General features: G+C 35.4%; 1 protein-coding gene across 4 annotated transcripts in view; it reads left to right on the top strand.

Annotated features, from left to right (window-relative positions):
• The window catches only part of VEZT (vezatin, adherens junctions transmembrane protein), a 72,859-nt gene extending 61,032 nt beyond the window's left edge, over window positions 1–11,827 (top strand). For 2 of the 4 annotated variants that reach the window (XM_082667029.1, XM_082667026.1), the window contains exons 9-12: window positions 403–596; window positions 4,822–4,922; window positions 6,566–6,773; window positions 10,392–11,827. In XM_082667029.1, the coding sequence (XP_082523155.1) occupies window positions 403–596; window positions 4,822–4,922; window positions 6,566–6,773; window positions 10,392–10,906 (1,018 nt within the window). In that variant the 3' untranslated portion in view covers window positions 10,907–11,827. Of the gene's footprint in view, window positions 1–402; window positions 597–4,821; window positions 4,923–6,565; window positions 6,774–9,282; window positions 9,391–10,391 lie in introns of those variants that run through there. The other 2 variants (XM_082667027.1, XM_082667028.1) reach the window with 2 other exon arrangements.
• The last annotated feature ends 4,169 nt before the right edge of the window (window positions 11,828–15,996 follow it).

Here is a 15,996-nt window from a genome sequence, read left to right on the forward strand (position 1 = left end):
AAATAAAATTTTAATTTTTTATGATATTGTATTGTATATGTATAATTTCCCTGATTTGATTTAAGTTTCTTATAAGTAGGAAATGGGTTTAATTTATCCTTTCAGTTTGTAAAATGCCTGGTATGTATGCAAGAAATACTTGTTGAATAAATGTATGAATACTCTTTATAAGCTTTTTTAAAAATTGTGGTAAAATGCACATAACATAAAATTTACCATTTAACCATTTTTAAGCATACAGTTAAGTGGCATTAAATACATATATATTGTTGTGCAGCCATCACCACCTTCCATGTCCAGAGCTTTTTTCATCTTATAAACTTATTTCTTAAATCAACCTTGTGAATTATACATTTCAGTTCATAGTTTAGAAATCTGTTGCTGTTTTTCTTTATTACTCAGGGTAATAATTTTTGAAGATGAACTTGAAAAGCTTGTTTGTACTAAAGAAACACAAGAACTAGTGTCAGAAGCTTATCAAATCCTAGAAGAGAAATTAAAGTTGATTCAGCCTCATGTTCAAGCGAGCAACAATTGCTGGGAAGAGGCCATTTCTCAAGTGGACAAGTTGCTACGAAGAAACACAGATAAAAAAGGTACCTATGAGAGAGTTCTTTTGCGTACCCTTATCAGATATGCTTATTCTTCTCTGGCAAGATTTTATTAGGTGTACTTCTTATCTATGTGATGAAACTGACTTGACAAAATTACTTAGTTTACTAAAAAAAAGTTAATTTATATGTACAAATTGACACTGAATATAAAGTCTTGGCTCTTATTTTTGTAAATAAAAAATGAATATGCTTTGAAAGTTCCCTGAATCATATACCTTCTTTTTAAAAAAATTAATTAAACAAATAGATTTTAATAGTATTATTCCATTATTAGGACTTCCAGAAACTCTTTTCCAGTTAGGGTAATAATGAGTTTGGTAATCAGGGGCCAGAAATTCAGTTTACTTTTAAGATAAAATACGTCAGTCATTTAAAAATAGTATACAGGGGCTTCCCTGGTGGCGCAGTGGTTGAGAGTCCATCTCCCGATGCAGGGGACACAGGTTTGTGACCTGGTCCGGGAAGATCCCACATGCCGCGGAGCGGCTAGGCCCGTGAGCCATGGCCACTGAGGCTGCGCGTCCAGAGCCTGTGCTCCGCAACAGGAGAGGCCACAACAGTGAGAGGCCCACGTACTGCAAAAAAAAAAAAAAATTAGTATACAAATGCTATGTTAGCTGGTACTGCATATTTGTTATTAAAAAGAGTCATGTACCACAGTGTTCATTGCAGCACTGTTTACAATAGCCAGGACATGGAAACAACCTAAGTGTCCATCGACAGATGAATGGATAAAGAAGATGTGGCACATATATACAATGGAATATTCCTCAGCCATAAAAAGAAACGAAATTGGGTTATTTGTAGTGAGGTGGATGGACCTAGAGTCTGTTATACAGAGTGAAGAAGTCAGAAAGAGAAAAACAAATACCGTATGCTAACACATGTATGTGGAATCTAAAAAAAAAAAAAAGGTTCTGATGAACCTAGGGGCAAGACAGGAATAAAGACACAGACATAGAGAATGGACTTGAGGACACGGGGAGGGGGCAGGGTAAGCTGAGACGAGGTGAGAGAGTAACATTGACATATATACACTACCAAATGTAAAAGAGATAGCTAATGGGAAGCAGCTGCATAGCACAGGGAGATCAGCTTGGTGCTTTACGACCACCTACAGGGGTGGGATAAGGAGGGTTGGAGGGAGATGCAAGAGGGAGGGGATATGGGGATATACGTATGCATGTAGATGATTCACTTTGTTATACAGCAGAAACTAACACACCACTGTAAAGCAATTATACTCCAATACAGATGTTAAAAAAAAAGAAAATGTGTTAAAATGTGCCGTTATTTAATAGGAACATCAGAGTGCCTTGTACTGCTAGGTAAAAAGGCAGTCTTGAAACTTTCGGCAAAACTGCTTTCCTTTGGACCCAGATTTTATACTTGTTTTTACTAATTTCACTAATTCCATTGTAAATGGTTGACATATTAATCTTTAAACTTATGCTGCAAGTCAATACCATGTTTATCCCTTGGAACCTTATTATGAGGTTAATCAGATTTATGTATAGAAATTGTATTGCTGCCAAAGGTGAGTAATGCTTTATCATCCTGTTAGTCATTGTTTTGTTTACAGCTAGATCTGTAATACTTTAATGTCTTAAACAAACTAAGTCCTTAGATAGTAAAAGTGTTAACTTTTTTCAAAGGAAATGTTAACAAGCTAATTACCAATATACTACCAATAGATTTCCTTTATATCTCAAATATAAATGGTGAATAATTCTTTCTCCAAAGGATAAATTTGCCAAGAATTTTTAGTATGTGCAAATATTTATACATATTAAACTTTTTGATATGACTCTGGAGCTTTTAAGTGTATTTTCCATAAATAGAAACACTCAGAAGACCACTGACCATCTCATTCACCCCTCCCTTGGCATACTCTGAGATGTTGAATCTTAGTCACTCAAACATGATTGTTAAAATTGTCTCCAAATCATTGGGTAGATGATAAGCCATTTCATGATGGCCTCTGTGTATGTGGCTTTTGCTCATAGGTGATAATGACATGAAGTAAGATACAAGTATTCACAAACTTTTCTCACTAAAATGCCCATAGTAGCCTTGGCTACACAACTTGAAATAAAACTGTTCGTTTGAATTTTTTTAAGAAGCAGGTGCTTTTAGTTTGCCATATCTTTTTTTTTTTTTAGTTATTTCAAAATTATAAGAATATCACGAGAATAATAATTCTAAATACCGTTCATCCAGATTCCCCAGTTGTTGACATTCTACCACATTTGCTTTATCTCTCTGTGTATCTGTCTTTAAATTCTTTTGGTGGTATTATTCTGAACCATTTGAGAGTAAGATACGGACATGAAACCCCATTACCCCTAAATAGTTCTGTTCACATTTTTGAAAAACAGACATTCTTTTACATACCCGTAGTATGCCATCAAAATCAGGAAATAGCCCAAGGCTCCTTCAGCTGATGAATAGGTAAGCCATTATATCCACGCATACGGTGGAATACTACTCAGAAATAAAAAAGAAGTGAACTACTGATACATTAATAAGATGGAAGATGCACTATGCTAATCAGAAGAGGACAGACTCAAATCACTACATACTGTATGATTCCATTTATATGACATTCTGAAAATGATAAAATTTAATAGGAACAGGAAACATATCAATGGTTACTAGGAGTTGGATATGGAGGGAGGAGTAGGGTACAAAGAGGCAGCATAAGTAAATGTTTTGACGTAATAGAACTATTCTGTATCATGATTGTGGTGGTAGAGGTGATTACATGACTCTAATTTGTCTAAACTTATAAAATTGTATATACAAAAAAGAGTGAATTTTATGAGTGAATAGAATAAATTAGCTTAAAATTTTTTCACCCACTAGTTTTAGCATCCATTGATAGTTCTTGCTTGAGTTGGGTATTACTGTGATGGTTGCCAAATGGTAATTTTCTACTTCCATTTTCCATTTACACTTACTAGTTGACACTCTATTTTAAGGTTAAGCATCGCTCCCCCTTTCCACTTATTTACTTATTTATATCAGTGTGGATATATGGATTCTTATTTTATTCAGTAGATCATAGTTTGTTACTTTTATGTTATATTGTTGCCCAGGTTGTCCAAAGATTGACCAGAGGGAGCCCATTCAAGGTGATTCGTGTCACCATCATTCTTTGAGCACTTCTTTACTTTGTCTCATACTTTCCCTGCCTCCAGCCATAACATCAGCCTTGTCTCCAAGAAGCCCTCATTCCTTTTAATGGAAAATGACATTTAGAAACCAAGATCTAGGTGCTGGGTATGCTCAGAGCCATTGGGATGTTACTCCTTTTACCACTTCTCAGTGTACAGAGCTGTGAAATACATCTCTGTATATACATGTGTACACTCCATCTCTATTTCTGTATCTGTCTATCCATATATGTTGTAAGCCATGAGTTCATACCAATACCTCCAATTCAATTCTAATACCACATAGTTTATTCTGGCCTTCCCCCCTGTATATTTGTTCCTCTCTTTTGTGATTATGAGAAGCTTGGCTGTCATTAGTTTCAATATATTTACTTATTTATTCAATCCTTTGTATGTAACCAGTCGCCTGCTGCTGTGGACTAAGTCACATTTCTGCTGATTCACACCTACTGAAGGTTCTTCCCACCCCAGCCTAGCTTGCTTTGACCACACCAGCCCATGCCAGCTGAGAGTCCCCCCAGCTCTGTTCCCAACCATGTATCTATCATTACTCTTGAAAGGTAAAAACCTAGAGGCTTAACCCCTGCTTCTTGAAAGTAGAGAGATAATGATAAAAGATAGAGAGCTGGACATGAGGCCAAGTAACCCTGAGATTAGATGCCAAACACCAATTTTAAATAATTAAAGTTAAGCTCACCTGGGTGATCTTTTCAATCTATTTACTTGTGAAACTCATTTCCAATCCTAACTGCTCCTGAGAATAAAAATAGTTTAAGCGAAGTACAAGATCAAAGTTTGTTTTTGTAGGGAACAGTGGGTCTGTCTTGAGCCTGTTTCTGTGCAATGAACAAAGTTGATTGTTCAGCAAGTATTTAGAGTACCTACTGTGTGACAGATACTATGGTAAGGTGAAAAAGGGAGAGAAAAAACAGGTTTTTCTTCTCCAAGAGTTTAACTTAAATTGTAAGTCTATAGATATTACCTTTGTTAACTTTAATAGATGTTCACTCATTTCTGTGTTTCTTTTCAAGGCAAACCTGAAATGGCGTGTGAAAACCCACACTGTACTGTGGTACCTCTGATGCAGCCTCCTCTACACATTGCAGACAAGGATCCAATCCCTGAGGAGCAGGTAAGGGTGAAAATTGCTTTTTTTTCCCCTAAAGAGTTTCACGTACATAACTTACCTACCTTTCTCTGTAAGTGACATGGATAAGTTCACGTAAGTTGTTGAATTTATATTTCTAGTGAACTTCAGAATCACAATACAATGTATTGAATTTATATCATATCATTAGTTCTTAGTGCCTTGAATTTGGATCCATTGAATCTACCCACACATTTTCCTGTTTATATCTAATTGTCCATTTTTTAAATACTCAAAAGTGATGAAATGCATTAAAAGTTAGTGCATTAGCAAAGGTACCTTCTGGGATGCTGGAAATGTTTTTATCTTGATCAGAGTGGTGGTTTACCAGTCTCTGTGCCTATGTAAAAATCCTATACATTTAAGATTTGTGCATTTGGCTGCATGTGTGTATGCTATACCCTTTATAAAATACTTTTTTAAATGATTGTGTTAGTTGTTGACAACAGATTGCTCATTCTGAAGAAGGCTTCTTTTCCTTAGGTCATACTGCCTATTCAGTATTCTTAACTGCAAAGGGAGACCAACCCTACTTAGTTTAACCTACAAGAAATTTGTTTAAAAACATTACAAAGCTGGCAGAATATTTCAGAGGTCCAGATAATCAGGCTTGAAGCACGTTGGGGTAAACAGCCAAAATCACTCAAAAGAACTGTTCCAGTGGCAACATCACTGCTAAGTCACTGGGTGCAGATGTTGCCACCTGCTCCATCAATGTTGAATAATGAAAACTATCTTCAGAACCTCTACCTCTGGAAACTTGATCTGCCACCATCCTTGCCGGAATGGATTCCTCAAAATGCCTATTTCTTTCTTTTTTTTTTTTTTTAAAACGTCTTTATTGGAGTATAATTGCTTTACAATGATGTGTTAGTTTCTGCTTTATAACAAAGTGAATCAGCTATACATATATCCCCATATCTCCTCTCTCTTGCATCTCCCTCCCTCCCTCCCTCCCTATCCCACCCCTCTAGGTGGTCACAAAGCACTGAGCTGATCTCCCTGTGCTATGCGGCTGCTTCCCACTAGCTATCTATTTTACATTTGGTAGTATGCCTATTTCTTTTATAACAAACTTCTGAATCAGATCTGATCCAGGTACACCCGATTAGAGGATCTCAACTCATTTTCCTTAACCATAACTGCAAGGGAAGCTGAGTAAGCAAGGATCCTACCCTCTCCCTTAGAGATAAGGAGAACCATAAGATGAGGTGTTCCCCAATCCTAGCAATAGTGTTCAAACTTGCTGGGAAGTCAGAAAGAACCACAGATGTCTACCAAAGAAGACTAACATACCTGACCACCTCCCCAAACCACCAGCCCTGCTAATTTTGATTGGTTTTGACAAAGCTAAAGCTGTAATCTTGACTAGATCTATAGAATGGTATCAGAGTAGAAAAATAACAATCGAAGTTGTTAAACTTCTCATCCACAACCCTCTTCGCATCAGGTAAGTTTTTTTAAGATTTCAATTTATCTATGTTTGCTTTGTTCGCCCAACTGTGCTTTAATGACCTGTGCCAGGAGTCATTTTTTTTAATCTTGGAGATCAATAGGTGCAAGTAAATGAATGCTACTAGAAAATTGTCCTCTCGAAGTACAGTGCTTTTTCTTTTATTCATTTTCAGGAGTTAGAAGCTTATGTAGATGATATTGATATGGACAGTGATTTCAGAAAGGATGACTTTTATTACTTGTCTCAAGAAGACAGAGAGAGACAGGAGCGTGAGCATGAAGAATCCAAGAGGGTACTCCAAGAACTAAAATCTGTGCTGGGATTTAAAGCATCAGAGGCAGAAAGGCAGAAGTGGAAGCAGCTTCTATTTAGTGATCATGGTAAGCACTGACTTCAGAGTAAAACGTTATTTCAATGTAAGGGATTCTTTTTTCTTGAACTATAAATCTTATTTTAGGTATAGACTTCTTATGGTTTTAATTCTAGGGATCCACCAGTAAGTATAGTACTTTTTCTTCTAGACACAAAATTAATTTGATCAATAAAAGAGTGGGTATATAATCAGATTGGGAATACGAAATTAGACTTTTTCATCAGTTATTTGATTTTTTTTTACTAAATTTGTTTTGAAATGGGTAGTGAGTTGTGAATAAATTGATGTTTTCAAATTCAGTGAATTTGAGATTCTAAACTCTGTCCTATGTTTATTTTATAATTACTTTAATAAAACACAAAATTAATAACTATGTTCACTATTAAAACAAATGAGTTAAAACCTAGGGCCTTAACTATATCATTATGTTACTTAATTGATCTGAGCACTTTAGTAGATGGGAAGCAGAGATGCTTCTGTGCACGCTGTCTCCATACTTGGATTCGGACAAAGTTGGGTGACTGGTAATACCTAAGATTACCCTTAAACTTCTTTATGTTAACCACCCTTCTTTTCTTTAGTCGAACTTCATGGGAGGCAGGAGAGGGAAAGAGGGGAAGCTTAGTACTTGACAATATCAAACTAGCTAATTCGTAGTTCAGGAATTAATTCCTATGGATTTCTAAGAAGGTAGAGTGGGACTTCCCTTCCATTTTAGAGTATGTGGAGCCGCAGACTCAACTGCCTTCTCTTCCTTTTCTCTTTTTCACTAGAAGTATATAGATTACCTATACTCTGGAAGGTTCCTCCTCGTTCTCTTTTCTTCTCTTAGGAGCACTACCATCCTCCCTTGTCCAGATGTACACTTCTTGATTTTTTTTTTAATTTATTCATTTTTGGCTGTGTTGGATCTTCGTTGCCACGTGCAGGCTTTCTCTAGTCGCGGTGAGCGGGGGCTACTCTTCGTTGCAGTGCGCGGACTTCTCATTGCAGTGGCTTCTGTTGTTGCAGAGCACGGGCTCTAGGTGCACGGACTTCAGTAGTTGTGGCTCACGGGCTGCAGAGCACAGGCTCAGTAGTTGTGGCACACAGGCTTAGCTGCTCCGTGGCATGTGGGATATTCCCAGACCAGGGCTCGAACCCATGTCCCCTGCATTGGCAGGCAAATTCTTAGCCACTGTGCCACCAGGGAAACCCCCAGTTCTTGATTTTATCCTTCTTTCTTCCCATTGGCCCCCTTTGTAGCCCAGGTCCTCATAAGATTATGGTCGTATATTGTGATAGCCTCTTAGTTGACTTGCATTTTCAATACCTTTTTCTTCTAAGCTATTCTTAGAAGATAGCTTCTAAGTTTTTAGGATAGCTTATATCTATCCTTGAAAGCTACTTAGATTTTTCTCAAACAGCACACTGATAATAGCTCTCTATCTTAAAAACCTATGGTGGTTCCCCCTTTCTAATTGTATTGAATCTAAACTCCTTTTCCTGGTTTCAAGCCTCTCCATCATGAGTTCATCATCCAGTTATATTCCCCACTGTTTCTAATATAGATATCTTCCTTTACTTATATCTATCTAATTAGATGATGGTTGCTGTTTTTATTAATGAAAAACATATATGGTGATCCCTTTACCAGGAATGCTGTCCTCTCCACCAGTCTGTCCTCCATGAGTCCCCCTCTTACTGCTCCAGTCCTACCACCTCTCCCACCACTACGGACCCTCACACCTGGGGGCACTCTAGTGAAATGAAAGGACATCTTGAGCAGCAAAGCATGTAGTAGATGAAGAACTTCCTAGAAGCAGCGGTAAAAACAGAGTTCCTGAAACTTGCTTGTCCATATATTTATGGCCTACATAAATCAGAGATTAAGAGTATTATATTTTAGACACTGTTGTTTCCTATGCGTTCAGTTTTTTTTTGTTTCTGTAATTAAATTGGTCTTAAATAGGGGCTTTATTATCCCCCACAGTATTCATTTAGTAAATTACTCACTCAACAAGTAGATATTAAGATACTGTTTACTGCTGTATCCCTAGCACATAGATCGAGAGACAAAAATCCCCATACTCCTGAAGGTTTATATTCTAACACAGAGTTAACACACTAGTCAGTTGATGCATTATACAGATTACCTGCCCCCATTTAATTAACAGTAATCAGGAATATCAATCAACTTCTAATATATGTTGCATTCTTTAAGAATTAGCAGATTTATAGACTAACACTGTACATGAAATCTGAAAATAACATTGTATGTGAACTTATATCCTTTTTTATTGTTTAGTATTTTCTTCATGTGGCTTTAAAATTATCTTCTTGACAGTATGGGTAAAGATATAATGATGAGAGAAATGTGTCTCTTTTTCAGGTATGTGTTTTCCATAGTTTACATTTGAAAAGGCAATAATGCTAATTTAGTTTGTGAAAATAAATAAAAAGCTGAAACCTTAAAATGCTTTGCCCATGAAAAATTTCAGTACATCTTCCAGAGTTGTTTTCGTCTCTGCCTACAGGGGTAAAGTCCGAATGGAATTAGAGAGGGAAATTCTACACTGCAACCTGCTGTGGCCATTTTTTTTCTGTTGTTGCTGCTTCTCTAGTGGAGTTACTGCAGCTTAGGGACCTGTTTCTTGGAAATGGACATGTTTTACAAAATTATTTTTTAAATAAACGCCAGATCTTCAAGACGTGCTTTTTCTTTCTTCCGTCATGCTTCATAACATATTGTATTGTACTAACCCCTCATAATGGGAGGAGAGACTGCCTAGCAAGCAACCCACTGCCTACTAACATCAAGAGGGGCTAAATAAAACTTCATTTTCCTTGAAAGGACAACTTCTGCCGTATGGATATAATATTTATGTATTACGCTGTACAGTAGTTGATCTGGAATGCAGGTTTTATTTAATTTTATATTTTTCTGTGGCATTACAAAATGTGTACAAGTTTTGCCTTTATTTTCATCAGGGTCTTGTTAGGTGGTTGGCAAGTGAGTTGAATTGTATGTTGCATTTTTTTTCCCATGCTGTTTTAACTTGTAAATATATATGTGTTGATGATAGGATGATTACCTGGATTACTCTTAGGTGTTTGATCTGACATACTACTAGTGAAAACCATGCTGCTTATTCTTTAGTACAGTGGTTCTCAAACTTTAGTGTGCATCAGAATCCAGTGGAGGGCTTGTAAAACATAGCCAGTCCTCACTCAGTTTCCAGTTCAGTAGGTGTGGGATGGAGCCGAAGAATTTGAATTTCTACCAAATTCCTAGGTGATGCTGACTGATGCTATTGGTTCAAGGGCCACACCTTGAGAACCACTGCTTTAATATTTTGAATAAGAGATATGTGAGGTGTTGTAAAATATTCATCAAAACTCCATCTCATTTCATATCTTAGGCATTTTATCTCATAAAGTTCTCTGGTTTTATAAATTTACATTGATTTACTGGCAAGTTTTATTTAGCTTTTATTTATTTATTGTTCTTTATAAGAAAAAACTACTGGGAGTTTAAATTAAAGTTTAAATCATTGCTGGGTTTTTAGTTATTTTCTTTCTTTCTTTCTTCCTTTCTTTCTTTTCTTTCTTTCTTTCTTTCTTTCTTTGTTTTTTTCCTTTGAAGCTGTGTTGAAATCCTTGTGTCCTGTAGACCCAGTGGAACCCATAAGTAATTCAGAACCATCAGTGGATTCAGATATGGGGAAAGTTTGTAAAAATGATACTGAAGAGGAAAATAATAAACCCTCTACAACCGACAATGAAATAAGTAATAGGACTGAGTATTTATGTGAATACCCTCTAGATGGTAAAAATAAAGACAATTCTGCAAATGAAGTCTTCCTCCAAGGAGCTGAAGAAAGAATGTATTACCAATGTGAGAGCGAAGATGAGTCCCAGCAGGCTGATGCAGGTGGCCTGGCCCCTGCCCACCCAACCCACGGGGCCTCATTGCAGCCCTCCATCAAGCAGAGGCTGGCACAGCTACAGCTGTCACCGGATTTTACCTTCACTGCTGGCCTCGCTGCAGAAGTGGCTGCTAGATCTCTCTCCTTTACTACCATGCAGGAACAGACTTTTGGTGATGAGGAAGAAGAACAAATAATGCAAGAAAATGAAAATGAGGTAGAAGAAAAGTAAGAACCAAGATTTCCATTAAGGATTTTAAATTGTTCTTTTTTGTGAAAGTGTTTTAACTTCAAGACTAGATATTCCACTGGAAAGGGAAAATGAGTGTAAGTTTACTATATTTAAAGCTAAGATGTGAATTTACAGGAAGAACCCTGGTTTTGAACAGCTGATCTGAAAATAGTAGTTTACCTGTAAATGGCAGATCTTTTAGGAAAATAAGAGAAAGGTAAGGGCTGTTTTGAATAAACTGCTATTTTATTTTCAGCACAACTGATTGATCTTGGAAATTCTTTAAGTATCTTTAATAACAAATGAATTTATCATTTCTTGCCAGAATTTACTACCATAAAATGACTGGGGTAATTCTGTTGCAAGAATATTAACATTTAGTATGGCTCCTTTTTACTGTATTCTTGCAGTTAATGACTGCAGCTATCATGTCAGTAACAAGTTGTTTGTATTTTATTTTTGTTTATACCAGTCTTAAAACAAAGATACACGTTCTGAATAAAAAAAAAATTGAATTCATGCAATTGATGTGTACTGGGGTTTGGAACTAAAATGTAGTTTCAGAATTACTTGGCTTATAACGTGTCTTATGTTTCCTTGTTCGTATGTGTATTCAGTGGTTAATTTTAAGATTTCTAAATGATCTTTTAAAAAAACACATTGTTCCTTTTTAAGAATTACCCTTTCAGTTTTGTGTGTTTTATCTTTTTCTGTTCTTGTTGCAACGAAAAGAGGTGATATCAAAGTGGGATCCCTATAGTCTGAGGCCTCATCCTCAACTTTGCAAAAAACGTTCCTTTAATCAGTTTGCCTAGAGATAATGGGTGCCATTAACACAAGCAGGTCACCGTGCTGCTGATTTCTAGCCTGAAGCTGTACACCTCTCCACCTTAATAAGATTCTGGAAACATCCTGTCGGCTTCCTGGAAAGCATCCTTGTCTCCTTAATACTTTATTTACAAACTACCTCTTAAAAGGTGTTGCTTTCCAAATCGTCCAATCTCATCTGTTTTGTGTTGTGATTACATTTTCAAAGAGTGATATTTCCAGGAGTATATTGTTTTTTAATACCTATAGCTCCTATGCAGTGACATAGTTTATAGACATTATTTGAGGAAAATGTAGGAAAAACTCAATTTATGCTGCTGTCCTAGAAAGGAAGTTGTGAATCTAGTATGCCTTTGGAGTTAAAAAACACTTTTGAATTCCTGTAACTTAGCACTTCAAGTGAGTAAATTTTCATATACCAAAGGGGATTTTTTTTCACTAATCTAAGGAAATTTATTTTTTATCCCGAGGAAAAACTTGGTTATGTTTTATATGAATAGTAGTGATCCTTTGTACTATAAGTGATTCTGCCTGTTGCTAAATATTCTAGGACTTAACCCATAATTAAGCTCTTAGGAGCAATATCTTAGGGTGGGCCTAGTTTACCACTTAGATAGTTAGCTAAATTTCAAGAAAAAATCTTGTGTTGTAACTGACTATTATATTCTTACATAACAATGCTTAAAGTTTATTTTCATTTTAAATTGCTTAGTTTGCCAGACTCCTTTTTTCCTTGAATTTAAAAGAATTATGGAAAAACTTGGTAATCTTTCTCTTAATCTGTAACCTTATATAAGAAGAATTAGAGTTTAATAATTTTTAATTCTTTTATTATATATGATTTTTATTATACCAGCTTGGGGAAAATATCCCCATAGTATTATATCAGTTTTATTTAATGCTTTCTAAGGTGATACTTTTTAATATTGAAAGACTAATTTTAATCAGAAATTCCTAACCTTCCAGTCTGATGTTTTATTCACTGGTTGTTACTTAGTTCCATGAAAATTCTACTTACTGAAACCATGAAATAAGAATCTTGGAATTTTAATTGAATGTTCTTTTTATGTAGTTTTCAAAATTTGTCATCTTTTAGAATATTTCCGAGATAAAATATCTTCCCTGTGAAAATTCCTAATTTTCTCTTATAATAGTCTAAAAGTCGTTGTTTTTCTGTTTTTTTCATGGGGCCACCTGCATTAGAATAAATCGTAGGTCTTATTTTTTTAATACAGATAAGGGGCCATACTCCCAATTATTCTTAGTTGGTCATTTTGAAATGAGACCTAGCTGATGTTTATACCCGGTAAAATCTAAGAACTTCTGTCTAGGACTTTATTCTTCTTGCCGTGAATACCTTAGGAAATAAAACAAATAAGTCCATGTAATATAACTAGATATTCTTGTTACTTTTCAAATAATATTTCACTTTTTCTTATCAGGCTTGTGACTGGTTTTAATAGCTGCCACCCTATGTCCAAAAGAAGCCCTCTGGGGAAAATACTTTGTGGGGAAAATTTGTAATTGTGCTTTCCAAATTTAACAGTGGTATTTCGACAGAATAATTCTTGTAAGGAGTAATATCCTAACAGCTTTTAATATGAACGTTTCCATCATTTATTTTAAAACTAGTACTTAAGGTAAGAATATATGAAAAGAGGCATTTAGATCACTCCTGAAGACAAGATTTTTGCCCTTTGCTTACCGTTAGGAAAGTCATGGCAGTAAATGATCTGGTGACAGTTATCATATCTTAAATCCCCCTCCCCCGCCTTTTTTTCCCCCAGCTTTCAGTAAAAGTCTACATATCTGGCCTATCTAGGGCGAGATTCTTGCTGGTCTTTGATTTGCAGTCTGCTGCTTATTTTCACAAGTTGTCTGTTTTTATCTGACTTCATAAGTTAAGACCTCATTAAAATTAATTGTACTTAACAACTTGTGAATATATTTCATTAGGAACTGATGCATTGACTCAAGTTTGATTTCTGAAGTTGAAGACAAGCAAGTCAGGAGAAACACATTTAAGGCAAATTACTAAGGAAATTTAAGAATATGGGTTTAAGGGTTTAATACAGAAGGATAGATCTAAGTTTAAGTTCCAGAACCATCATTTAAAAGCTTTGAGTGCAGCTGATGTAATAATATCATGGGGAGTTTTTCCAGCAAAACCCAAATTCTCTGAATTGCTAAATGATGTTTGCAACTTCTGACTTCTCAGCAGTAGTTAAAAAGGAAATAAAACTTTTGAGGCTGGAAAACAAGATTTGGTTATATTAGTAACTACTTAGTAAATATGTTAGTAAAATAGGTTTAAAAATCTTAAACTCAATTTTCTTGAAAAATAAATAGTAATATTCTGATTCACATAATAAAAACAGTAAAGCTTTTAATGTTAAAGTATAGAAAGAATCAAATTCTGATACGTTTCACAAAATTATAAGTCAACGGAGTGTTCATCAAAAGTAAACCCTAGAGGTCATTTCACTCTGGTGACTGACTTTTACTTACACATCATCAGTAATATAAAATATTTTGATAAATTATTAGAAATCATGTGGGAAGAAAAGTTCAACGGGTTTGGTTTAATCATAGTATATTGTTTCTGTATCCAAACAAAACAAGAACTAAATACCATAATGCTGTGGTTTAACTCATTATTTGAACTAAAGTGGATATGCCGTGAATGATAACCAGAGAAAACACAGAGGTTGATTTATTCTTCCAATTCTAGTTATAAGACATATCTATGCAAATCACACAAAATTACAAAATGAAGCTACAAATATTTTAGAAGAGAAAATATGGGGGGAAAATATCCTAAGTACAGTAACAATTCATTTGTGTCATCATTGACAGGTGACTAACTTGCATAAGTTAATTTTTCAGTTAACTGAAGCAAATCAGTTTAATCGTCAATTTTTTTTAAAACAGTTTTATAAGAAATATTCTAAAATATACTTTATACTTGTCCATGTTTTCTTTGTCATCTTTAAAAACATTACTTCCTATCATGGGGTGATAAACAGAAATTCACTTAGGGGCTACTGAGATATATAATGCCCCTTTTCTACATGACCTTGTATTGCTATGCTTTTTGAGTTATGTCTGTTTTTCACGGTTTCTCTATCTTCCCTTTAATCAACTGTCACTTTTTGCTGCTGTTTTGTGTGCCTGCCTTCCGCACTAGGCCCTAATTTGCTGCTTCTAATCTGCTGTGGACTGAGAAACCAGATTGCCAAGCTTGCTAGAATTGTGTCTAAAATAAGAGTAAGTAGACTGAACAAAGCTTAAGGGGCTTTTCTGTCAGTAAAGTGCATGGACTTTGTGGTATCTGTTTGTCTGCTTAGCATACTTTTGTTTGCCTCTTAGTTCTTTACTAAGAATTTGCTAAAAATACCTGTTTGAATATATGATTGCCATACATTTAAAGTATTAATTCAGTTTTTATATGGTGATGTTTCTAGGACTTTACATTAATGAATTCAGCTATAAAAGAAAATTTGACTATCATCTTTATATAAATCATTGTGTATATTTTAGGGAAATGTTAAATATTCTGTTCTTGTTAAATGTTCTAGTATAGTATGCAGAGTTAAAACTGAGAGCACTATAAATGGACTTCAACTGTGTTCACCAAGATTTATATTCTAGAACTAATTGGTTTGAGACTAAACATGCCTTGCTAATTTAGTAAGAACTGTCTAACTGAATATTTGGGGAATGAGTCATTCTAGATATCCCAGTTTTCTATGGAGCTTAAACCTCTTTAAGCATTTAAAAATTTTGAAATAATTTCTGAAGGATCTTAGTTCCCGGACCAGGGATCAAACCTGTACCCCCTGCAGTGGAAGCGCAGAGTCTTAACCACTGGACCGCCAGGGAAGGCCCTGATGGAAGTGTTTTTAAAACTGACTATGTATTGCTGTCTTCTCAAACAATATATGAAATAAATTAGATGTCAAAATGATCGTTACTAACAATAGTTTTACTGTAATAGACTAATTAGGCACTGAGAGCTATATGCCCCTTTGCTAAATAACTCCATTCTGCTGTGCCTTTTTTGTTTTCTTTGTTTTCTAATAGTTCTGATTCCTCTAATTCATATTAGTGCTCACTGCAGTGTGCCTGTAGCAATAGACTTTCTCCACCTTCATAATGCTTCTTCTAGTCTGCTTCAGTTTTGGAAACCAGGTGACTAAGACAGCTAGCAGAATGTATAAATACAAAGTAAGAGTAAACTGACTCAGTGAAGACCTGAAAAA

The sequence above is a fragment of the Grampus griseus genome, assembly GCF_964374135.1.
Source record: "Grampus griseus genome assembly, chromosome: 11".
Taxonomy (NCBI): Eukaryota; Metazoa; Chordata; class Mammalia; order Artiodactyla; family Delphinidae; genus Grampus; species Grampus griseus.